This window comes from Oryza sativa, chromosome 5 (assembly GCF_034140825.1).
Source record: "Oryza sativa Japonica Group chromosome 5, ASM3414082v1".
NCBI lineage: Eukaryota > Viridiplantae > Streptophyta > Magnoliopsida > Poales > Poaceae > Oryza > Oryza sativa.
In genome coordinates, this window is record NC_089039.1 from 16,997,034 (window position 1) to 17,022,583 (window position 25,550).

At 40.8% G+C, this 25,550-nt stretch overlaps 2 protein-coding genes across 5 annotated transcripts; one reads left to right on the forward strand and one right to left on the reverse strand.

Annotated features, from left to right (window-relative positions):
* Positions 1-8,826: 8,826 nt before the first annotated feature.
* Positions 8,827-9,929, reverse strand: LOC4338522 (uncharacterized). The gene has a single exon (XM_015782499.3). It carries the CDS (start codon positions 9,864-9,866, stop codon positions 9,387-9,389), a length of 480 nt encoding a protein of 159 aa, XP_015637985.1. The 5' UTR covers positions 9,867-9,929; the 3' UTR covers positions 8,827-9,386.
* An 8,915-nt stretch (positions 9,930-18,844) lies between these two features.
* On the forward strand, positions 18,845-24,953 carry LOC4338523 (uncharacterized). 4 transcript variants are annotated; one of them, XM_015782154.3, is made up of 11 exons: positions 18,845-19,004; positions 19,720-19,888; positions 20,573-21,254; positions 21,347-21,431; positions 22,091-22,232; positions 22,735-22,919; positions 23,355-23,487; positions 23,613-23,749; positions 23,874-23,948; positions 24,404-24,517; positions 24,608-24,953. In XM_015782154.3, exons 2-11 carry the CDS (start codon positions 19,741-19,743, stop codon positions 24,647-24,649), a joined length of 1,743 nt encoding a protein of 580 aa, XP_015637640.1. In that variant the 5' UTR covers positions 18,845-19,004; positions 19,720-19,740; the 3' UTR covers positions 24,650-24,953. The 4 variants fall into 4 exon arrangements, with proteins under 4 accessions (XP_015637640.1, XP_015637642.1, XP_015637641.1 ...); XM_015782156.3 differs by having other exon boundaries at positions 22,091-22,178; XM_015782155.3 differs by having other exon boundaries at positions 18,845-19,000.
* Positions 24,954-25,550: the final 597 nt, after the last annotated feature.

Genomic DNA, 25,550 nt, shown 5'->3' on the forward strand with positions numbered 1-25,550 from the left:
CTTATCTTTTTCTTGGATTCTAAGCCAAGAGAGAGCTGGAAAGAGGTGCAACCATCACATAATTCCCAAAAGGACATTATAAATACTGAACATCAGGTTCAGGTATGCCCCTATATCGGTCATGTCAGAATGGTTGTTCTCATCTTTTGGTTGGAGCAAAGGGCATCAGGAATTTGACTGTCCCATATTTCCTGTTCATCAACTTTATTTGTAATTTTCCTTTTTATCTTTTTTTCCCTCTCCTAGTGACACTTCAACAATATATACATGAGTTGGTTGGAAGAGGCAAATGAGTGGCAGATTGTTCAGTCATAGGAGTTTCTGGTTGCATTGTCCTTCAAGGAAAAATCAAGCACCTAACAAAATCCTGTGAAGGAGGCACAAAACCTCCCTAATGGCTAGCTGAGAATTTTATGGGGTACAGAAGAGTGGAAAAAGTGTCAATTATCCATATTCTCTGTGATGGATTTGCAATTCAACATTATGGATGGTGTATTTGAGAAGTTATGAATGATTAGATAACTTTTCCCCTTCGTCCTTTCTGTCTTTCTTTAATTTCTTTCTTTTCTTTCAGTACAGTGTACTTGTGTACTGCTGAGTGATAAGCAAAATAATTGTCAATGCAGTTTCTAGCCATTTGGCCCATGGAAGAAAAAGAAGGAACTCATGACGTGAATTTAATTTATCATTAGTTGTTAAAAGTACTAGTATCTGGCAGCTTAATTCTACAATATGAAGATATGATATCATTGGTTACGTTTTTGCTTGGGTTCAGAAAGTAAATGCGAATCAACAGGAAGCGACTGCACTAGATTAGCTAGTTCCTTTCCTTCATGAAAAAAAAAACAAAGCAAAAACAGGTTAGATTATATTAAAATAGAAGAGATTACAAATATAATTGAGAAAATCTATCAAAAAAGTGCTCCACATCTTAAAACGCACAAGAAAGATGAGCACGACTACAACGCTGATAAACTACGGCACATATAAAAGCATATGAATGAGTATCAATCAAGAGAGAATGTCTTTGTTCCTTGACAAACTAACGCCACTGAACAAGTCGGCGACCTAGCTATGAGTCGGCATCGCTAATTTGATCATCAACAACTCGATAGACACGCCTTAGCTTTCTAGATCTTAGTCGATGACCTCACAAATGAAGTAGTCATTAATTATAACAAATTAAATATACCAAACTCGATGACCATCTTGAATGGAATGATATACCCTGAACTATCTCATCCTCCAAAAATTTCATCAAAAAGAAGTCCAAAAACTTACTAGAAATGCCTGTATGGTGATGTTTGGATGCCCATTCAGATTACCTGCTCAATGATAGTCAAGACACAAAAGTCGACTTAATTTCTAAGTTCCAATAATATTTGATGTTTATATATATTGTACTCGCAAGCATGCAAGAACTACTGCACCAGGTTAGGTGAATGGTCCAGATTGTCCAAAAGTTGCAGATGGAATATTCAGACCTATGGATCGGACAAATTTAAAGTGTACTCGTTTGAATCATTGATCATAGCTGGAGAAAAAACCTAGGAGCTGGGGATAACTGACATGATATATATGGAAGACTCTCAACTAACAATCCATGGCGTTGCTGGTTGTAGTTGCTAGTACACGTTTGATAGAAAACTAGGTTCCTTTTGCTTTATGCCTTTATACAAGGGCTATATAACTGCTCCTCCAACTACCATACCCTAGCTACGTCTGTCCTGAAAATGCTTGAAGGTAGTACTGTCAACAGAGTAGTTAGCATTTAATTTTGGCATGTTTGAACATTATGAACTGTTTTCACGTGAAAATAATGTGTTTTTGTTCCAAACAAGTCATAGGCATACCAGTTAAACATCATAGTATCATTGTTAATTAATCGTATAACTTTGTGTGAATCACCTTGAAGTATCATTTCTTTTAAATACATGTATATCAAATAAGCATCGAGTTTGTGGTGGTGGTAGCTAGATCTAGAGTCGTGGTTCACTTATCCACCCTAGGGGTGAAATCAGATGGATACGGTCAGATCATGGCATTTCCGCATCATAACCCATATTTTTCTTTAAATTCGAAACTAGGTATGAGTAATGTTAGATAACATATCACTCACCCAGCTATTATCCTATATTATTTCCTCTAAATTGGATTCGGGAACAGATATCTATTTGTATCTCTAATTCATTGATATTAAATATAGTGATGCAATTAAAATGTTAAAAAAGATACATCAAGTAAAATAGTGATTAATCAATCTTTTATCATGTTTTAGGTGAATTTATAATAGATTTTCATATATATTTTATAATATGGGACATACAAGTGGATACAACTCTTCTCCTATTTTAACCCTTTTTTTTACAGATTCAGGTTCGAACTCGGATAGTACCGAGTATCCTATTTACTATTTCATATTCTTCCCGCAAGCCTCGGGTAAGGTGGGTGGTCGGAAATACCCATCCAATTTTCACCCCTAATCCACCCCCAACTCGATACATCAAGGAAAAGAAATATACATATTATATGTGAACTCGTAAAATAGTGATTAATCAATCTTTTATCATGTTTGTAGGTGAATTTATATTAGATTTTCATATATATTTTATAATATGGGACATACGAGTGGATACAACTCTTCTCCTATTTTAACCCAATTTTTTTTACAAATTCGGGTTCAAACTTGGATAGTACCGAGTATCCTATTTTCTATCTCATATTCTTCCCGCAAGCCTCAAGTAAGGTGGGTGGTCGGAAATACCTATCCAATTTTCACCCCTAATCCACCCCGCAACTCCACCAACCACCTACATTTATGCACACACAGTGCTCTTTCAACGGTAAGGACTCCTTTAGGTTGAAGGGATTTTCATTAAAGGAAATCTAGATGAATCCAATCAATGACAAAATATCTATATAAGTCATTTGGTGTGTAGGATTACTTCAAAGGAAAAACGTATAAAAGGAAAGTTCCTTCACATTTTGAGGAATTTTAGCATGATGTCTAACCTCATTTTTCAAATTCCTTTGGGACTTCCAATGCATCCTCTCTCTTTCTCTTTCTCTTTCTATTTTCTCTCTAACATGTCAACATATAATTCTAATTTCCTGTGTTTTCCTGCAGTACATCCAAACACATGTTTTGAGGAATTCATGTAGAATTCAACATGGTGTGACATCTCAATCATATGTGAAGCAAAATCAATGTTATTCTCGTTTTCTGAGGAAGCCGCCGCCTTGCCAGGCAAAGGGATTCGTCATCAAAAGTACTTTCGTATAATTATACTTTAATATCACATAAATAATATACTAGAGAAGCAATTGAAACCCTTATGCTAAGAAAAACAAAATAATCATATATTTTAAAAATAATCCCTCCCCATTAATGAATAAAAAGTTAGCATCATTTAATTTAATAAATTAAAATTTATTGAATAATCCCACATTGGTTGTGGAAGGACAAAGGAACTAATATATAAGTGGGGGGCCCCTCACCTATTGATTAGTTTTTGGGATGAGAAATGCTCTTTACGATCTTACAATTGATATTAGAGCCTCACTAGTTCAACATCTCTGACCCGATGGACAAAGTGTGTAAAGACCTGATGGACCGTGGGCACCTGCGGGGACTGTATACCTGAGGGACTGTTGGGATACGGTGAAAGGGCGGTGAACGGCTGAGAGACACCAATATGTGAAGGGAAGATTGTTGAATAGTTCCATATTGGTTGTGGAAGGAGAAATAACTTAATATATAAATGAGAAAGCCCCTCACCTCTCATTAGCTAGCTTTTGATATGGGAAAGCCCTTTACGATCTTAAAAAAATGACCAAAGAGAAATATATAGTCTAATGATATTTTTGTAACCTTTTTAACAGCTTTTACCTAAAATGGCAGTGGAAAAGGATAACTACTACAATCTGCGGCTTGATGGGAGAAGACCTTTTTTTTTACAGCAGGATCGAAAGAAACAAAATAGTTGATGTTCACCTTTTTCTTTTTTGAGAGGATACTTGGGACTGTCTATAAATTTATCAACAATTCATTTCATTAAAATCATACGAATGTAATAATAATAATAATAATAATAATAATAATAATAATAATAATAATAATAATAATAATAATATAACTATTACAATGTAGGTAGTATATAGTCCCATACAAATAAAAGAACCGAGTTACGCAATAGAAATGTTTCTGTATTTACGTGGGACTTATATTCTACTATTTACTACATGCTAGTTACAGTTGCATGCTGGAGTATATTTTAATTACACCAACATATGTGTGATTTTAATGAAATAATTATCGACAAACGTATAACAAAACCATAAGAAATGCTTCATTTTCTCTCTTGGAGACCCAGTCGTTGAATAGGGCTCGACAACGATTCCCAGATGGAGCCGATGCTGGACAGAACAAACACAAAGCTCCAGTGACGTGCAGACCGTTCGTAGAGAGCCCAAAATTATTATTGTCTGGCACCGTAGCACCCAGCTAAGGCCCAAGAGCCGAGATCAAATGGACACGGAAAAAGTCCACTTTATTTCCCTCAACTACGGGTCGAGTTTCATCGGTGTCCCTTATTCGCAAAATCAGGTATATAGCGTTCCCCAACTATCTAAAAAACCGTTGTAAAGTCCTTCGGCAGCTTCCTAGGGTGGTTTTAGCTGACGTGTAATCCCAGTAAGCGAAGATAAAATAAAAGAAATATGTTGAGGCCGTATGTCGGTGGGATCCATCTTTCCTATATTCCTTATTCCTCACTCTCCTGTCGCATGTATAGATGGCCAAATGAGCCGCCGGCTAGCTCAGTTTGAGCACGACCTAGCCCGGGCCCAAGATCAGTCGGGCCGGCACGACCCGACCTACATGCCGGGTCGTGCCATGCCCGCTCATGGACTGCACCAACGGCCTAGGCACGACCCAATAAGACTCGGGCCGTGCTCCTCCTTCGAATAAGTCTATTTGGCCTCCCTCATCTATTTTGCCTCCCTAATCATTGGATTGCGCCATGCCAAGCCGGTCCACGAGGCAGAGGTCTAGGCACATCCCAACGATCGACCCGGGCCAACACGGGCTCGACACCAGTTGGGTCGTGTTGTGCCTGGGACGGGCCGTCGAGCCCAGGCCTTAGGCCATCTATAGCCACAGGGCGTCATGCCAATTAGGATATGTGGATGCACGGCGGAGGTGTGCAGCACAACCAGAGACCTTCTTCCTAGGTAGAGGAGTTCGATGATGGTCGTTGCGCCACTCGCCCCTCTCAAGGCCCACCACCCAGCCACCGGAGCTACAATAGCGACGACTCCATCCTGGCCATCCATCCTGCGCTGCCGCCATTCACCACCGGCCTGCACCATGACGTCGGTTACGTCGAGTGGAAGGACATAGTGTACAAAACGCAGGTCACAACCTTGGCATCCACATGTACAGGCTGACGAGGAGGAGGAAAGGGATGGTGACCGCCTAGGGATAAGGTGGACACGATGCATCCCCATCGATAGTGGGCTGAGAGGTGGAGCCCTTGACGATCGATGTTCACACACAGAATGGCTCCCCGGCCCTGCCGAAAGCAACAAAGGTTGAGCTAGCGCCCTAGGCCTCCTGATCTAGAAAGCGACGTCCGTATTACCGCCAGAAGAGATGGTCAATGGTGGCTTGGGTAGGGGTTAGCGGTGACTCAACCTCATCTTCGACGACGTCTAGGAAGCCCTCGACGAGGTCCGCATTCCATAGCACCTTCCAGGAGACCCTCCTCGACCTCAAGCACCACACATGCCAAGGTCGTGCCCAAGCTCCTCTACACCACCCCCGTTGTCGTCGACACCTTTGTAGCCTTCGCCGGATCGATAGCTTTCGCCATCTCCAGCACACCATCATCATCGAGGGCGACTTGGGGTGGAACTACCATCATCGAGGCGACGACAGTGGCTTGGTATCCTCCCTATCCTCAAGGCCCACGGTGGTGGTCGTGGGAAACCAATAGACCCCTTCCCTTGGGCATGGCGGCAGCTACACCAGGTATGTCAAGTCCCGCTATGTCGGCAACTCGGCATCAGCATCAACATCAACATAAGGAGGGTGCCAACAAGCGGGCAAGTTTTGACGACGGCAGCAGTTGAAGACAAAGATGAAGGGGTCAAATGGGAGAAAGAGAGATGGGCCCACATGTTAGTGGGCCCCACGTATTTTAGTTTTATACTCCCTCCTTCCCTAAATGTTTGACGCCGTTGACTTTTTTTAACATGTTTGACCGTTTATCTTATTCAAAAACTTTTGTGAAATGTGTAAAACTATATGTATACATAAAAGTATATTTAACAATAAACCAAATAATAGGAAAAGAATTAATAATTACTTAAATTTTTTGAATAAGACGAACGGTCAAACATTTTTAAAAAAGTCAACAGCGTCAAACATTTTGGGATGGAGGGAGTATTTGTTAATAATAATTCCATGTAAATGGCACGTCAAATAAAAACCAGGTTAAACATGCCACATAAACTAAACCCGGTTTTAATAGTTAGAGATCCTCCATATCTAGTTTTACGAGTTTAGGGACACACGAATCTAACAAAGGCTGTAGTCGAGGGACCTAAATTGAACGTTTTCCAACGGAGAAAAGCTGGAGCATCTAGTGGTACTAGTACTACGTAGGGACACCAAAACATGCTGTTCTACTTCTGTGGGTACATCAGTTCAAACATCAACATGTTTTCACATATTTTGGTTGGGCGTTTCAAAATTTGTTTCCGTAAGCCTATTTAGTTCGCGAAAATAAAATTTCTGGATGTTACATCGGATGTTTGACCGGATGTCGGAAGGGGTTTTCGGACACGAATGAAAAAACTAATTTCATAACTCGTCTAGAAACCACGAGACATATCTTTTGAGCCTAATTAAGCCGCCATTAGCATATGTGGGTTACTATAGTACTTATGGCTAATCATAGACTATTTAGGCTCAAAAGATTCGTCATGCGATTTCCATACAAACTGTGCAATTAGTTTTTGTTTTTATCTATATTTAATGCTCTATGCATGTGTCCAAAAATTCAATGTGATGTTTTTGGGAAAAAAAATTTGTGAACTAAACCAGGCCTAAGTTTATCCAGAAAGTTGCATGAAAATTAGTGGTAAAAGCTAAATTTTTACAAACAATTTAATTAAAAAAATCAACATGTTTTCACTATGCACATGAACTTCATAAAATAAACCACGTGGGCAATGTCAGGGTCCTTCATTTCTCTCCCAGAGATCACCAGCACCAAGCAGTCAAAGATTCCACAATCAGCATCAAGTAGAGGACAAGTGTGTTGAAGAGCCTCCCCTGACCGACATTACTCCCACAGGTAAGCACAGCAAGGCAGCATTTAGCTTCCTGGTGACCACACAATGCATCAGCATCGTACTACCATTTTTTTCATTAATTCAGTTCTTGCAGTCACTGAGAAGCTACTACTGTAGCTCTCTGAACCAGTCAAGTGAAAGCAATAGTTCACTCAAAAGGAGATACTAGTACTAATCATAGAGTAGTAGTAGATTACAGAGTGTATAGTACCAAAGTAGGGACTAGAAAACAGAATAACACAGCAACACATAGGATGAACTAAAAGAAGGGTGAGTGGCTGATACCTTCCCTGGCAACAGCTCAAATGCTCAATCAGTACAGTCTTCTTTTAAACACCAGCATTAATGTATGGTCATGTTTGGGTCCCCATACAGATCACTAATGTAGGGTCATGTTGGATCCCCTCTACAGATCACTAATGTAGGACCATTTCATATGTTTGGCTCCTCTACAGATCAATGACGAACACTTTTGTCTGATAGTCACAACACCACATAGTTCTTTGGTGCTCTAAGTACGTGTAACAAGGGTTTTGACATAAAACATTATGATGAACAAAATTCACTGGTCGATCTGAATGATGCCCAATAACAGAACTCATTGATATCTGAGCTGAAAATATTTTACTGCCATGTTTTGTTAAGTATCACCACGGATTCAGTTAATAATTACAATGTATCACCTATCAAAATCAATGTCTGTGCCAAAATATCATTAAGACCTCAAGAGAATTATATGATCATTCATGTCGACAGTGAAGGTGCCCAGCAATTCTGTTAATCATTGGCTTAAGTATGTTAAATTGTTAATATGATATGGACTAAAGGTGTGTAATGAGACATCGACATCTCCACAAATTTACAAAATCACTGAATTGATTATGCTGATATAATATGCATGAAGCTAAGGGAAATTTTGGAATAAAACATAGGGGTCATTATAAGGAACAATAAAAATATCTTAATATGTTTAGCTGTTACTAAAATATATTGTTAGTTGGTTGACGTGTACGTGTTCAAAAAGAAAGTTTAAAGCTACAAATCACTAGCTTAATGCTGGTCTAACATAGACAGCGAGGAAAGTTTGGTGAACAAAATCACATCATACCAAACACGGTGAACAAAGGAAGAGTTAGACGCCATGTCATCCTAACTACTGCTTCTTTTCTGTATACTTTACCATAGAAATGATAAAATGAGCAAGAAAAAAAATTACCATGTTCTAAGAAGCTGCTAAAAAACAAGGTTAGCTTGTTGTCATATGTCCAGGAAGAGTTTGAAACTAGGCTGTCGAGGTGACCAATATTTTTTTGTATTTCAGATGGAAGCTCATCAATGTTCATAGGTGGTACTTGCTTTGATCAACTTATCAACCTTTGTACTCATTGTTCCAGATCAAACTCAAACGAACACCAGTACCACACAGTTAACCAGAAATATTGGTGAATATTAAACAAATAAAACTGATGAGCAAAGATGATCATCTCACCCATTTCTACATCTATCAAGTGTCAAGTATTGGTGAATATTACACCATCTTCAATTCAGTAGAAGTAACAACAAACAAACTGTGGTAGCAAATAGCCAAATACCAACTCGGGTTGAGGCCTCCAAAACAGCAGGAGAAAATTTTTTTATCGATCAACAAAAGATACATCCACCCACACAACTCTACTACTAAATCATCTGATCAGTAACAAAAGATAAGCAACACAACTAGCTATCGCCGCCGCAAAATGCATATTATTCCTCAAGTTCGCCTACCGCGCACGCATCAAATGGAGCATTCGCAAACGCCTCCCACCCTCCATTAGCTCATCAATATACACTCGCAATCTCAAATTTCATCGAATTAGTAGCAGTAGTAGCAGTCGTAGAAGAGATATCAGGATCATTACCTTCCTTCCGGTGGGAAAAAAAAAATATAAATCTAACTTGCAAATGTTCCAAGGGAGCCTTTCATTCCGAGAAGTGGAGGAGGAGCCATCATTAGCCATGGCGTGAGGAGAGCGGATCACAGAGGGTTTTTACCATCCGTGGAAGATCTCGGAGCACTTGCCCTTGAACCAGCGGAGCCCCCTCCGCAGCGACGCCTTCATCTTGCCCTCCACCGAGTACGCCTTGTAGCTCGCCACCCGCCGCCGCCGCTTCATCTCCGGGTCGCTGAAGCACCACATGCCACCGCTTCCGCCTCCTCCACCGCCACCCCCCGCTCCGCCACCTCCCAGGTAGCCGTCCCGCCTCCCGGGCGGCGGCGGGAGCGCGAGGCGCGGCGGAGGGGGCAGCGGCGGGGGCGGCGCCGTGGTGTAGATCTCGATCCGCCGGTCGCCGTTGGCCGCAAAGCCGCCGGTGCCCTTGGAGGAGAAGTAGCCGTTGGCGGTGGGGGAGGAGGAGGAGGAGGAGGGGAGGTAGTAGCCGTTGGAGTGCGGGAAGGAGGCGGAGGACGGCGGCGGCGGCGGTGGGCGGAGGTCGAGGTCGCTCCGGTAGGGGCGGTGGTAGTCGGCCATGGCGGAAGGAGTGGGAGAGATGGGAAATGCTCTTGTGTTTTTTTTGCTTTGATTTGAGAGGGTGGAGGGCGACAAAAGGGGAAAGGAAGGAGAGAAAGGAGAGTGTTGTGATGCAGCCATGAAGAAAAGTATCACTCATCGATGCATTATTGACAGTTGGAAATTTTCTTTGTAAAAAGCAATTTTGATACTTTTGTCAATTGTTAGATACTCGCTCAGTTGTCTTGATTTTCTTTTTTCTAACTAGCAAAAAAAATGCATGTGTATTACAATACAATTTTCACGTTTGATCAAATCCTTGCTAAATTAAACGACAAACTAAAACAAGACAAAAAAAACAATGGTAAAACAAAGTCGGAAATCGTATATAGCATTGAACACGATTGTTGCATTTGTTTCATACATCATCACATGAATAATCCCTTATATACATCTTTTCATAGCCTTATAAATTGATCGGGTGGTTATTCCATAAATTGGCACACTTGTATTTTGCTATACCTCATCGATCAAAGATTGAAATTTTGATTATTCAATTAGTGATATTTTTAACTATAAATTATATGCATTTACAAAGTAACAAACTTGCCACATATACACCTAAACAATGGTAATTTCTTATATTTATTAGAAGAGAAATCTGGAAGAGAAAAAAAGGAAAAAAAGAGAAAATGAGGAGAAAAGAGAGGAGATTGGAAGGAGTGGGAGAAGATCAAGATGATGGAGAGAAAAGAAAACGAGGAAAAACGAAAAGAAGGAAGAAAAAAAAACACCTAGGGGGGCACGAGGGATGGGGCAGAGGGATGAATTAAATTTGAAAATATGTATTTTTTATTTTTTTTGCGTTTATATACATGCATGGAAAACATTTGCACAAATATACCTCATCCGCACAACGGGGACGCGGGACCGAGGCGGTGCCGCTCTTCCATTCCGCGGGACCGGCGGTCGCGCAGCACGGCCGTGCGGCTTGCTCCCGCAGCCCAGGAGAGCGGCAGCGTGCGGCAGTATGGTGGAGGGCGATCGCACGCAGTCCCGAGCCAGTCACGCGGAGCCATGGCGTGGGACCGTGCTGGTCGCGCCGCACTGTCACGCGGGACCACCCTCCACCACGTTGCTGCTCTCCTAGGCTGCGGGAGCGAGGCGGTGCCACACGGCCGTCCTGCGCGACCGCCGGTCCCACGGAATGGAAGGGCGGCACCGCCTCGATCCCGCGTCCCCGTTGTGCGGAGGTGTATTTGTGCAAATGTTTTCCATTCATGTATATAAACACAAAATATTAAAAAAATTGAAAAAAGAGGTATATTTTCAAATTTAATTCCAGAGGGATGGTGTGGGACAGTTGGATTGGACTAGGAGGGAGTGTGTAATAGTTATTTTACTCACGACGAATTGGATACGGGTGACATACAACCAACACAAACATGGATGACGTACCAAAATTCCAGCGAAAACATCTTCGATTTTTTAATAGTAAAGATTAATCATTTTTAAGTATTACTAAGTTTATATAAGAATATAGTAACATTTATAATATCAAATTAGTTTCATTAAAGACTAACATTTGATACTATGTTTGTTGGGTGTTGTACATATGGCTAAGATTTTTTTTAATAAATTTAGTCAAACTTCTTTTAACTTTCAAGGCTATTTGGTAGAATATGAAACAAAGGGAGTATTTCATGGTTGTTTGGTAGGCCGTAGATTCATAAGTCCTCATCCAAAGTAGCACGAGTCGAACCAAAAACACCATCAGATCTGAAATGGAGTGGAGTAGAGATGGGAGCGGATCAGAATTGTATGTGAGGGGTAGAGCGACCTTAGCCCGTACTACATATTATTAATGAAAGTGTTAAATGTGAAATTAGAGAGAGGTATTAGAGCAGTCTAAGGCAGTTCATGGCCTCCCCGAGGCTTTTAGAAGTAAAGCATCTATGAAAACCAATAAGGATGTCTATGGTTCCATAACTTTCTCTCTTCTATTTAGCATTATAGTGTTAATTCTTTCTTCAATGAGCATTTTTTCTATCCTTGAGAAGCTACCATGAGGTACGAGGTACCATGAGGTACCAATCTAATCTAACCGTTGATTTAGCAAGGGTATGATCGGACAAAAAAAACATCTCTTCGTCCGTGCCCATCCAGCCCGCCGTCGTCGTCGCCAATAGAGGTCACCGCCGCCGCCGTGCATCCAGCCGGCCGCCGCCGTCGCCCATCCAGCCTGCCGTCGTCGTCGCCATCGTCGCCGTCGTGCATCCAGCCGGCCACCGGCCGCCGCCGTCGCCCATCCAGCCCGTCGTCATCGTCGCCAATCGAGGCAGCCGCCGCCGTCGTGCATTTAGCTGGCCGCCTGCCGCCGCCGTCACCCATCTAGCCCGCCGTCGTCATCGCCGTCCCCCATCCAGCCGGCCGTCGTCGTCGCCATCGTCGCCGTCGTGCATCCAGCCGGCCACCGGCCGCCGCCGTCGCCCATCCAGCCCGTCGTCATCGTCGCCAATCGAGGCAGCCGCCGCCGTCGTGCATTTAGCTGGCCGCCTGCCGCCGCCGTCACCCATCCAGCCCGCCGTCGTCATCGCCGTCCCCCATCCAGCCGGCCGTCGTCGTCGCCAATCGAGGCTGCCGCCGCCGTCGCCCATCCAACCCGCCACCGTCGTCGCCGTCCCTCATCCAGCTGGCCGTCGTTGTCGCCAATCGAGGCTGCCGCCGCCGTTGTGCATCCAGCCGGCCGCCGGCGTCGCGCATCCAGCCGCCTGCCGCCGCGCGTCCGTCCGCCCGCCACTGTCCCCCTCGAGCCCGCCGCGTCCAGCCCCTTCCAGCCGCCGCGCGTCCCGCCACCGCCGCCGCGCGTCCGTCCGCTCGCCATCGTCCCCCTCAAGCCCGCCGCGTCTAGCCGCCGCGCGTCCAGCCGCCGTCCAGCCCGCCGCCGCCGTCACGCGTCCAGGCGCCCGCCGCCGTCCCCCTCGAGCCAACCGCCATGCCGCTGCTATGCTCTCCCGACGTTTTTTCTTTCTCTCGTGAAACAGTAAAGGACAGAAAGACCCTTCCACCCATAGTACCACTTCAATGAGGAGGTGCAGTACCATGAGGTACGGATGATTTCTAACCGTTGGATGATGCCAGATCAACGGTCAGGATTTGGTACTGCACAACCTCAAGGACAGTAAAAAAACCTCTTCTTCAATATTTAGCCTGTCATGGACACTTTGCCCCTAATTAAGCATCATCAAGCTCCAACCACCTAGGTTGGCACAATGTTTCTTTTGCCTCAGTTTGTTACGTACAAAGCCATGAGCTTAATTATGCGCTAACTAGATTCATTAGGAATAATGCCGAAAAATGCATAGAAGACCTTAAATGGCATATATTTGACGACAAAACTAATATGATAAAACGACATCTATTTGAGAACATAAGTGTGCTAATTTCATTTATAGTACACCCTCCACTATATTCGAGCATCACTATGTCACCCTCCACTGTCATGGCATGTGAGTGCAAATCAACATAATTTTACATGAGAAACGTTTTGTTTGTTTTTATTACGAACAGAGCCCAAATATTTTGATGTGAAAAGTACGATAGACAAGGAAATTACATTTCTGTCTTGTGTACTAGCTTTTTACTCTATATCATTTATTGAAAAGTTATAGCCGACTATCAATGCTTATATATTTAGCGGCGCTGGCAAGATATACCACACCATCACTAAAGGCATTGTGAGTTTGTGACTAGGATACCACTCAAACATTGATATAAGATCAAAAGCTTTGAGATGCTTCTTCTGCTGTCTTCTTTCCTTTCCTTGGTCTATTCTTTTCTTCTTTCCCTAGCCTACCCATATGCTGCTGTTATTCTGTTGAAATTCTTGGTGATGCTTCAATGCTTAAGATCACCTTTTGTAGCTCGCCTTCTCTTTCTTTCTTTTTTTCTTTCTTTCTTTCTTTCTTTCTTTCCGGCAGATTTGATGATTTGTCAGTCTCCATTGGACATGAAATGCTACACTATGCTACTACTGGATAGAGTTCCTTTCCATTTCAATCAAAACTGCAAGTACATTTCAGAATTATGATAAGAAAAAAAAGAGAATAGTACAAAAGGTGATGGAAAGTTTGAGTTCCTCCTACGTACCAGCTGATGTTAAAGTAGGGTTCACAATCTCAATGAATTTCGATCCAATTTCATGAATTTTGATCATCTCGAGATGGTTCTAGATGCGCATCTTGTTCGAAATTTGTCCCAATTTATATGAAATGCTTCAAAATTAGCGAAAATTGATGCCTTGGTGGGGCTCGGGTTTCACTTGCCAATCAAGATCGTAACCCCTGTGTTAGCATGTTGGCGCCAACTAAGGGGTCCTGGCTCCTTGTGTTAGGCATCCTGCATGGCGAATATTCATATTATAGTGTTTTTCATCTTTTGTTTTGGTTCTCTTTTCATGATCGCTAAAGAGGACAATTAAAATCCCCGCAAAAAAAAGAGGACAATTAAAATATTGTTTTGATTTCTTTTAAAATCAAACTTTGAAATTCATTTTAAACTTTAAAAACACTTCAGTTTACAGTGTGCAGTATGCTATAGCAGAATCAAACTCTCCAATGACAATCGAGTACAGTACGGGGTTCTGATTAAAAAAATTAGGATACAAGTATGTTTACGGGAGACTTGATTTCGCTGGTTGTCTGGGCTGGAAAAGATAGAAAATTTTTTTCCAGTTACAAATTAAAACAAAATCCATAGCTCCAGAGCGTTATCAATCGCCATACAATAAATTACGATAACACAAGGCTGTGTCGATGAGCATGCAGCTTCTCAATATACACCATCTGCTCTCGTAATTATGGAAACGGTCAGAATCGGTAGCACTCGACGGTAGCACTTGACGCTCAGTCGATCTATAATTGACTATATTTATAGTTTAGTTTCAATATCAATATGACGTTGAAATAAATTAGAAAAATCAAATTTTATATATAGCTAAAATGGTAATGGCTGAAAACAATACAACTTGTAAGGAAACAACGATCAGGCGGTCATGAAATTCCGTGACCATTTTCATTTTAGAGTGAATTGTATATTGGACCATATCTTTTTACCAAAGTTGCAACTTGGACTAGAATTAACTAACCATTTTCAATTTGTGCCAGATATCTTTGCAACATATTTCACTTTCAACCCGCTCTTCTTCTCTAGCTTCTCTCTCTTGCTGCTCTCTCCTCCAAGAACCACTGTGAACCACTGAATCTGAGCAAGGCAGATCGAGCTCAACATTTGCCATGCCCATACGGAGCTCTTCTCGCTGATACTTGGCAAGAAAGAATAATGAGAAAGGTGAAAATCTCCATGATCTGCACACTCACTAACTGGTCTTGCAGGTTTCGATCTTCATCCTCCCCGATATCAAGCTTTGCATCCTCCATTGTTCCCAACTCGAGCTCCAACTCTTTTTTTTGCCTCAATGCTCGAGCTCTACCTCCTCTGTTGCTTGAGCTCGAGCTCCAACAGTCCAACTCCACCACGTAGAACTCGAGCTCCATCTCTGTTCATTCTCTATCACCTCAACCTCGAACCCCGTCTCTTTCTCCATGCATGCTCCTGACATCGAACTCACCAAGCACACCTTTCAAATTGCTGGCAGGTTTGGAGCATCTGCGCTCAGACTCGTCAAGTAGCAGAGTGTGGTTCGAGGTGAATGGAGATTGGGAAAGAGGAACTTTGTCTGTGTGAAGAATTAATAGGCTCACTAGAGACATCGCTGGATATAGCTCAGCCTAGAAGACTGCTGAGGAAGAAGATGATGTTGGCCACTGACTTGTGGATCCAATAGTCCAAAATGCAAAATTTGGTCACAAAATCTAGCCCTAAGTGAAAAAAATTTGCTTATACCTGGTCCAATATGCAAACAAGGTAATAAAAACTGGTCCAAAGTGGAATTCACTCTTTATTTTATCTCAGAGGATGTTTTGGAACTTATATGGATTATTAAGGGCGGGAATAAAAAAAGAAGACGAATGGATGGTTGGGATGAAATGGGATAAGATGAACGAACGGTTAATATTAAAATGTATGCTTCAGATGATTGGGATAATATTCCCCCAAGCACATTCAACATGCCCTCGTGTGCTGGTGGTACAACTGCAGCCATTGGCTTTGTACACAACTACACATGAATTATGGCTTATGTTTCAGAATCATTTGGGGGAGCTTTGATAACTACGACTTCTCACAGAATAGACAAGTCCCCCCAAACAATCCAGTTTTTCTTACATATTCTAAGAGGCTGTAGTGCAAAATCCAATAAGTAAACTAAAATCGGTTTTTCAAACTTCTCTAGATTCTCATTGGTTGAATTCCCACCGGTTGCTTATTATAATCTAAAACTCCCCAAATCTAAAGCCCTTCATCACGGGACATGTGAGTGCTATTTTGAAGTGGATTTTGTGACCCTTATTGGTCCCTAGAGGTTATATGATATCCCCTATTCTTACGGAATTACTTCCTCCGTCTCAAAGAAAAACAAATCTAGAACTGGATGTGACATATTCTAGTACAACGAATTTAAAGATAAATTCGTTGTACTTCCAAATTTGTTGTAATAGAATATCTCACATCCAGTCCTAGATTTGTCTTTCGTGGCACAAAGTGAGTAGAGCTTAGCATGATATTAATTGATTACAAAATCTCTTTTGTTCGTGGATCTTAAAACAATCTTCCTGGATGATGATAGGAGGGATGCGCATGGCTACAAGCTAACAAGCACCACCATTCCTGCAAGAACACTTACACAATGAGATTTGCTCTCTGTTTTCCCCCCTTCAAAAAATAACAGGAAGAGGGAAAAAGAAAGAAAGAAAAGTAAATTCCCTACTGTCGGTAAAATGGCAACCAGGGTACCCATTTCCCTGACAGAACAATTATAAATAAAATAAATGACATGCTTAAACCATCCTTAAAAATAAAAAGCCACACCCAGTTTGATGCGGCTAGGGGTCCCACTTTGGTGGGTCCCGGGCCCACCTTCAATTGTTTACGGGATAAGTATGTAGCTCAAGGTCTGCCTCGGTCCATTCCTCGCCTTGGGATCCAGGCACGCCCTAGTCCCTATAGTTTCCGCATTCTTCTGCAAAAAAGAGCGTCGAAACATGTAAAATAACTACATTATCGACTCATCAAAGACATTTTCGAGAAGCATGCCTAAGAATAGATGAACTATCATCACAAAAAGCGCGCAGGTGCGACCTCACGACCAGCTGGGGAGATGGACACGCTCCACGGGCTATTGTGAAGCGGTCCTCTCCGCCATAAATGAAACAGATTTATGGGGAGCCCCAGCCAGCATGGAGTTGAAAGGATGTAGACAAGACACCAGTGTTGAGTCATTGGTGCCGGTGGCACCTTGGATGCGTGTCGAACATGCCCTGCACCACCTGATTAAGCCAAACGGGCAGAAGCGAGGCTGTGGCATTGTTTCAGACAGCCCGGGTTCCACCAAGCCCACCACTCGCCATGTGTTGGGATAGCTGGCGCGACCCAGCTGTCTCGGACAGAAGCCCGGGTACACGGGGTAATGCAGATTTCAAATCTCAATAGGGTTTTCTTGAAGATGTGTTAGGAAACCAGCCGACAACGACAAGATAGCTGATAAGACAAGACAAGGAGTATATTTGTAATAATGTGAGCCCCTACTTGGACTATAAAATGAAGGGGACAAGCTACAGATGGAGGGCTGGACTCTTTAGATCGGTATAATTCATTTTGCAGCCTGAAAAAGCCTCCTTTGTAAGCAGCTGATCTAGGGAAGACAACGAAACCAACACATGAGTAGGGTATTACACCTCCGGATAGCCTGAACCTGTATAATTCATGTGTCTTTTGCATGGCGGGGAGCTTGGGCCCCACAGATCCGATCTTGCTTGAATCTTTTTCTAAGTATTGCACCACAAACCCCTTGGTTGAATCTTCCCACTTGGGGGGGAGGGGTCTCCACTCCTCGTTGTCCAAGGAATCACTCCCTTGACACCTACATACCCCTTAAAAGTTGCCCAAGTCCTTTTATGCTGCTGAGTTTTATTCATTCTCTTGCATACCCTAGACTTTTTGCTTCGATCCCTTCCATACCTTTTCTGTTGGTTGATTGTTAGTTGATCATTAAATTCTTATAAAAAAGTCTATTTTGCCATTTAGTACGAAGAAACATGTAATTATTTATATTATTGGAGTATAGAAATTTACTGTATGAAACTTTTATATTTATGAGTTTGTCATGCGAGATATTATTTACGACAAAATTTATTTCATGCATGACAAAAAAATCAATATTTATTTTTTAATTATTAAAAAATGTACATGTAGCATATTTTTGTTGATAGTAGTTTCAACGTATTTGTCTTATAAGACAAATCTACACAAACAATTATTTTAAATAAATAATAATAATTTATGTCATCTAAACATAAAACCTGTCATAAATAAATTCCGCATAACAAACCTATAAACTCATACAATAGTTTTTTTAAATCCAACAATACGCTCCACAAATCTATATGCTTTTTCATACCAATGGGTAAAATAGACTTTTTGATGGAAATTTTAATAGTCAACTCATGGTCAACTAACCATAAAGATCAAATTTAAATTCAGAGGTACAGAAGGAAAGCGATCTATAGAAGGTACTCTCTCCGTCCCGAAAGAAAAACGAATATGGACATATTAGAATGTGTCACATCCAGTATTGGTTTTTTTATGGGAAGGAGGGAGTACTGGGGAAAATTTCACGGTTAAATATATTCTTTTTTAAGAAGAAGAAGGGTGGAAGAAAAGAAGCTGGTCCTGTTGCATGTACCCGAAAAAGGCCCAAAAAGGTCAAGCAGGCCCCCCAAAAAAAAGGCCGAGAAGGCCGAAAACTGAAGGAGTACAGCGGCCGCCGCCGCCGCCGCCGACGAGTGGTGTTTTCTGGTCACCTGCGGCAGCCGTCGTGGTCCGTGAAACGAAACCCCTGTCTTTCGTCCGCGAAAATTTTCCATTCTTGCGCTTCCAAGTATCGAGCCCCAACTTCCTAGAAGACCGCGAACCCTAGAAGCAAGAGACCAAGAGTCGAGGAGGAGGAGGAGGAGTTGGCCGGAATCCCCGTGTGGAAGGCAGGTATCGCGCTCGTCTTCTTGCTTCGTTTCGTCTCATCTCCATTTTCGTCGTTGCTTCTTCTGTCTGTGGTTGGCGAGTTGCGGCGACGGGAGCCTCGCCTCCCCAATCTCAGTAGTGAGAGCTTGATTTAGGGTGGGGGATTTTTTTTTTCGAAAAGAAAAACCAAAAAAAACAGAGAAAAAAAATCCCCTCTGGCGATCGGTTTTGGGATGAATGGAGGAAATGTGTGAGCATTTCAATCTCCCTTTTGCCTGTCCAAAGTGTTGTATCTTGTTCTTGATCTTTGATGTTCTGGAGGCGGAGAGGGTGGGGGAAACAATATCAATTGTTGTTAGTTCGTTCAGACTAGTGTTACAGAGATTTTGTGGAAGTATTGCTGTAGCATTGTTGTCTCCATTAGCATATGCCATATATATAGTCTGAGGTGCTAGAATGGATAATCTGATGGTGTTAATGTTTTATATCTTGCGAAAACAAATACTACTTCAGCTTGTTAGGAATTCCTGGAGTGAGAAGAAATGTCAGCTTGATAGATGTATATAAATTCTCTAGCAGAATCGTAGTTTTGTATTCGCAAACTCAGCAACCTCCACTGAGCAGAACTAAATAGTTAGTTTCCCATCGTTTATGACGATATGGAGCTGTCTCAGATTATTTGTTTTGGTGGAGAGGTTCAATTTATGATTTAATGTGGAATATATGTTCTCATACGCAGGTTGGGATGATTTTATGAAGTATGGGTTGTTCAAAGACACAGACTCAGGAAGACTCTGAATTCAATCAATGCAATGAAGAGCGCTCCCTGTGCTTACACTCATTTTCTGACTTGTCACATGTTTCTGCAGCTACTTTTATGTATCTTTTGAAGGACTGCTACCTATATGGTATACCTAGTTCTTTTTCATGCTATTCGAAAACTACTCCTTCCGTTTCATAATAACTGATACTCATATTTTTTGTTGAATATTTACAAACCTAGAAATGATACCATGTTACTAAAGTGGGGTTTGCCCTAAATCAAAACTTTCGTTCACTTTGGTCTAACAATTTAAGGGCAATTAATTGTCAAAGTTTAATTGGGAAAGTCAAAATTGTCAGTTATTAAGAAAGAGGTAGTATCATCTATGTGGCACTGTTATAATTTAATATCTACATGATTGGTGTGCTAAAATATTTCTTTCTGTAAGCTTCGGTGCAACTAATTCTGCTTGATTATGATATGAAAATGCTGTCACACAATCTTCCCAGAAATAAACACGTGATAGGAAAATAAATAAAGTTACCTACATAGTAATAATTACAGGTTAAATCCATAGTAGTTTGTATGGAACCTTGGTTGAGGTAAATATCATCAAATATGATTTTCAAATTCGGTTAATGCAAAATGCAGGCTCTTGAATTCCTTGGGTCTTCAAACTTTTTGCATAACCAACTCTCTGCTATGAATTTGCTACAAGCTTGCTTTATTATTTTATTTTATTTGTTTTCGATATCAATTTCATCCTTGATCTTATGCACTTATTAATTGTCCATACTCTGATGTTTTACAATCTTTTTTGAAAAATCAGGAACTGACAAAGCAACCCCAAAGTTCAAGATCCTTCAGCTGCAGGTTAAAAGGGTATTAAATAATGATCCTCAGCCAGGCCCATTCACGTATGTTGTTCAATGCATGTATATTGTGCCACTGCTGGGGAAAACCCATGCTGAAGGCTTCAGCCATATGTTGATCTCTTCTCTAAGGCATTTGAAATCTGTGGAATCTGTACAGAAAGATTTCTTAGATGCAAAGCATCTTGCTGCGCGACTTATTCTTGATATTGTTGCTTCTATTGTGCCCCATGAGGAACGCATACTGATAAAGCTTCTCGAGGCATATGATATCGAGTTGAGAGATATGGCTGATGCATTATATGGTTCAGAGTTGGGTGATGAAGATCTAGTGAAAGCAAAAGAACATCTCAAACAGTATGTACAATGCTTAATGGAATCAGAATCTTATGTGACCGCTGTGAACCTGATAACACGATTTTCTATTCAATGTTATGATGAGTCCTTTCTTACAAAACTGATTGAAAATAATCACTTGGAGGCAGCAGAGAAGTGGGCAGTTTTCATGGGGAATGAAATGATATGTTTGATCATCCAAACGTATCTGGATATAAAAATGCTAAAGAGGGCAAATGAGTTGGTAAAACAACATGACCTTACAGAAAAGTTCCCAGATGTTAACTATTTGTATAAAGAGAGGTAACTTTTGTTTTGCTCAATGCAAATTGCAAAATATTTCTACTATAATGTTTACTAATCTTATAGATCTCTGAATTATATTGTATTTGCAGTGTACTGAAGAAGCTGGCTGAGAAAGGGTGCTGGGATATTGCAGAGGTTCGGGCCAAGAAGGAAACAAAATTGATGGAATACCTGGTAATATGCATCCACATTGTCAGAGTCATCTTTTAGACATGTTTGTTGTTTGTACATGTCATCATGAAAGTATCTGCTGCAATGGAAGATGGATTCACTCGAGACACAGTTTCCTATATGCCTCTATCTTTGTTCATCGGATGAAATGGCTAGGATGTATTGCTTTTGTTACATGTGGATTGATGGTCGTTATTGTGAAGCCATGCTGTCATCTATTTCATAGTGTTCATATTTATTTATTTTTTGCTGGCATCCTTGTGTATAAAATCTATATATCCTATATAGTTGGCACCAAAAGCTTAACATGCATTGAGCCACATAACTGACAAAATAAGAGCCATTGGATTATTCCCATGCTTCATCACAATCATCCAAGATATATTAAAATAGTTACATTTACTTCTCATTAGTTCCTAGATAACTTAATATTGATTATCCCACATAGTGTAGTTATTATTGCTTAAAGAAGGCAGGTCATGCCATTTGTCATCTTATCATCAGATGGTGCTTTTACGGTTCATATCAACTAACAATCTCTCTCATATTAATATATAGACTTTTTATAATCGTATTGCACACACCATTATCCCGCCGCAACGCGCGGGTTGCCATCTAGTAAAATATAATTGCTTTACTCATGACTTTGTTACCTTGTGCAGGTATACCTAGCTATGGAAGCTGGGTACATGGAGAAAGTTGAAGAACTTTGCCAAAGATACTCTCTTGAAGGCTATGTCAATTCTTTGGGTAATCATAAACACCAACGTTATTTATCATACATTAATATCTGTAGTCCTGCAGGTGTGTATTCTTTTAATTTTCTAGCTATTTATTTTCAACCTGCTGTAGAAACTATCTCCTTTACGTTTGCATTAACTTTTAAATAGCCACCCTGCTGACATTCCTTTTGGTTATTACAACCCACTAGAATGATTAAGTTGATTACTTTCAGCTGGAACTTTGAAATCTGGGTTGCTGATATAGAATTACTAGAAAAACATTATAATGGAAAGGTTTACTACATGCATCCGACGTTCCAAATTTAACTTACATAGGAAGAGCTGTAATTAGGAACAAGGTATTTTAAAGACTAACATTTTTACCAATGCAAAAATCATGGACGCGTGAGAGGGAGGGAGGGAGGGAGAATGCAGGATGGGTTAATGCAAAATTATGATATATGAAACACAGCTTTATGATACATTCATTGAATTTTATCTGTACTCTTGATACGTTGTAATTGACTTTATCCCATCAACTCCATTTCTACTGTTGATCCCCTATATTAATTGTGTATGAGCAGTTCCAGAGGAGATTTGTTGTGGGTCTGACTACTTAGATCTTAAAGAACTGATTTTGGAAGACATTATCTGGGTTGATGAGATTGATGGACTTCTTAATTCAATAAGTTATATTGAAGCTTGTAAAATTATTGGTGTGGATTGTGAATGGAAGCCTAATTTTGAGAAAGGTAGCAAACCTAATAAGGTAAGCGATGTCTTAATTTAAATTTCTGTCAGTTTCCATGTTTAACTTAGTTTTCTGGTACAATTATAATCATTTTTCCTAATGTATGGTAATCATATGTTGCATTATTGTGGCGATACAGCAGGCTGAATGAAAATCTCCCCCTGTTCTTCCTCAAAAGGCATCACTGGATAAAATAGGATAAATAAATTGTATTAGGTATCATTTAAGCAATTTAGTAGTTCTAGTATTCAGTTATCCATATCACTCCCTGTGTAGTAAGCTATGGCCTTGTGATCATCTCAGTGATATTTTCTTTACAGTGTTTATTGTTTTGGAACGACTATCTTATCCTTAAGTTCCCATGATATTTTTTACTTGTTCCTCTTTCAGAAATTCTGCATTTTATCTATCTATGTCAGTTCTTGCATTAATTGAATTTTGCTCTATGGTTAGGTCTCTATTATCCAAATTGCGTCAGATAAGAAAGCTTTTATTTTTGATCTGATCAAGCTGTATGAAGATGACCCAAAAGTGTTGGATAGCTGCTTCAGGCGAATTATGTGTTCTTCAAACATACTAAAGCTAGGTAGCGTACTATTTTGATTAAAAAACCCATATCTTCCCATACACTCTTGTTTTCCTGAAAACAACATTTCTTTCTTATGCATCCTGTTAAACAAGTACTTATTTTTGCCCCATTGTAAACCAAAGGATATAATCTGCAATGTGATCTGCATCAACTATCACAATCATATGGAGAATTGAAATGTTTCCAGTCCTATGAAATGCTGCTTGATATCCAGAAGCTCTTCAAAGGGACTACTGGTGGTCTATCTGGGCTGTCCAAGGTAATTGCTATAGCGGTATAGGCTCCACTTAACTGGACGTTGAACCAGTTTTGATTTTTTTTAAGCTTATAGTTTAGTGTGAATCATCTGGTCCTCCATCTTTATTTATCACGGAATGTATCAGAAAATATTAGGAGCTGGTTTGAACAAGACGCGACGGAATAGCAACTGGGAACAGCGCCCTCTCACCCAGAATCAGGTCTGTCATCTTTCATATTCCTTAAAAGCTGTCCTCACGAGTCCTTATTCCTTGAAAGGCCCTATTTGTTGGTATGAGTGATTAATTAATTTCTCATAATTTTGTATTGTGAGTTTTTTTTTTCAGTCTCATTCTGAATTTATTTTCACAATACTTTTCTAACCATGACAGGTGTTTGTATGAAAAAAGTAGAAAAAGAAATTTACTTTAGAAATGAGCCTGTCGATTACCACATTTTTAACATCACCTTAAGATGCCTCTCCTTATTCTCATGTACAAGCAAATTTTCTATCAGATCTTGTGCTAAGCTTATCTTGGTAAACACCATTAGTTAAAACTAAGTCAAACATGCTTCATCTTGCAATCTAAAGCCACGAGTTAGTTTGATAGCCTACTGTTCATCGAGGACAAAAAGCGCCATCCCTAAAACAGAGAGATTCTTCCTCCTTTTGCAGAAAGAGTATGCTGCCCTTGATGCTGTGGTCCTTGTTCATATATTCCATCACGTCAAGGGACAGCCTCAGTTTGGTGTCACCGAGGGATGCAAAGTGGAATGGAAGTCCCATATTGTAAGTGCAATCTAAAAACATCAAAGTATCAAACTGCCATGTTTATATGCTAATCCTGAACATCATGTGACATTTTAACCATCGTTGCAGGTTTCTCGGGTGAAGAATTCACGGAGTACATTACGCTTCTAAAATTAAGGGCTGATCAAAGTTGACTGTGGACGTAGTATCTTGCTAAAGTGTTAGCCAGGAAGAAGTTAAGAATCAATCTGTTCATATCTTTCTCACATCTTACATGATCTCAGCAGCTGTTGCTGCCATCTGTAAATATTATATGCTCAGATTTCTTCCATGTTGTGTTATCGCTAATTAGGAGCTATGAGCCTATGACAGTTCAGGCATGCATCTTTTTGGTGGCAATGGACTTTATTATCAGGAAGCATGATAGAAATGTGCCAATGTGCCAGTTGGAGACGATTGAAATTTCATGAACTAACACTAGAATGTTTGTATTTAGATGAACGTGAATCCTACCTTTGCTCAAGGGAATTCATTTCCTTCATTTACGGGAATGTAGGAACTTTTTTTTTAAAAAAAATTTCTCGTATTCCATATAGTTGTGGCAGTACAGTAGATTCCCACAAGTCCAGCAAGTCCAGTAAGGCACAAAGTAATCCAGAGTTCTCAACATTACTTTTTTTCAAGTGATCTAAGCTTTAAAAGGGCAAGTTCTCTCATTATTCGTGATAGGTACATATAATTATACAGAATTATTACTTCCTAACTATGCTTTCATCTTTTGCTCGTACGTGGCATTACCAGCACCATCAACAGAGATCTAAAAAAGGCGAGACAGAAAAACTGAAGAATTATTAGGAATTAAAGGCGATCATTCTCCCTTTCGATCTCCTGGGTTGCTGTCACTCTTTCCTGATAATTACTTTGCATTCGGGAATCAATTCGTGGTTGGCTGTAGCAATCTTGTGTTGATACTTGATAGCACTGGATTCGGTTCTTGGCCGACCAGATCTTCCCTCTGGCTGGATGGATAGGGTGGTTTCTGTTTGTTGGGGGATCGAATTGGACAGCCAAT

What these genes read in the sequence shown, in the direction of transcription:
- LOC4338522 (XM_015782499.3), bottom strand. Translation starts at nt 9,866, where the DNA reads ATGGCCGACTACCACCGCCCCTACCGGAGCGACCTCGACCTCCGCCCA.
- LOC4338523 (XM_015782154.3), top strand. Translation starts at nt 19,741, where the DNA reads ATGGGTTGTTCAAAGACACAGACTCAGGAAGACTCTGAATTCAATCAA. An exon ending in AACTATTTGTATAAAGAGAG is followed by an intron (nt 21,255 to 21,346) that starts GTAACTTTTGTT and finishes TTGTATTTGCAG; the next exon opens with TGTACTGAAGAAGCTGGCTG. An exon ending in GCCCTCTCACCCAGAATCAG is followed by an intron (nt 23,949 to 24,403) that starts GTCTGTCATCTT and finishes CTCCTTTTGCAG; the next exon opens with AAAGAGTATGCTGCCCTTGA.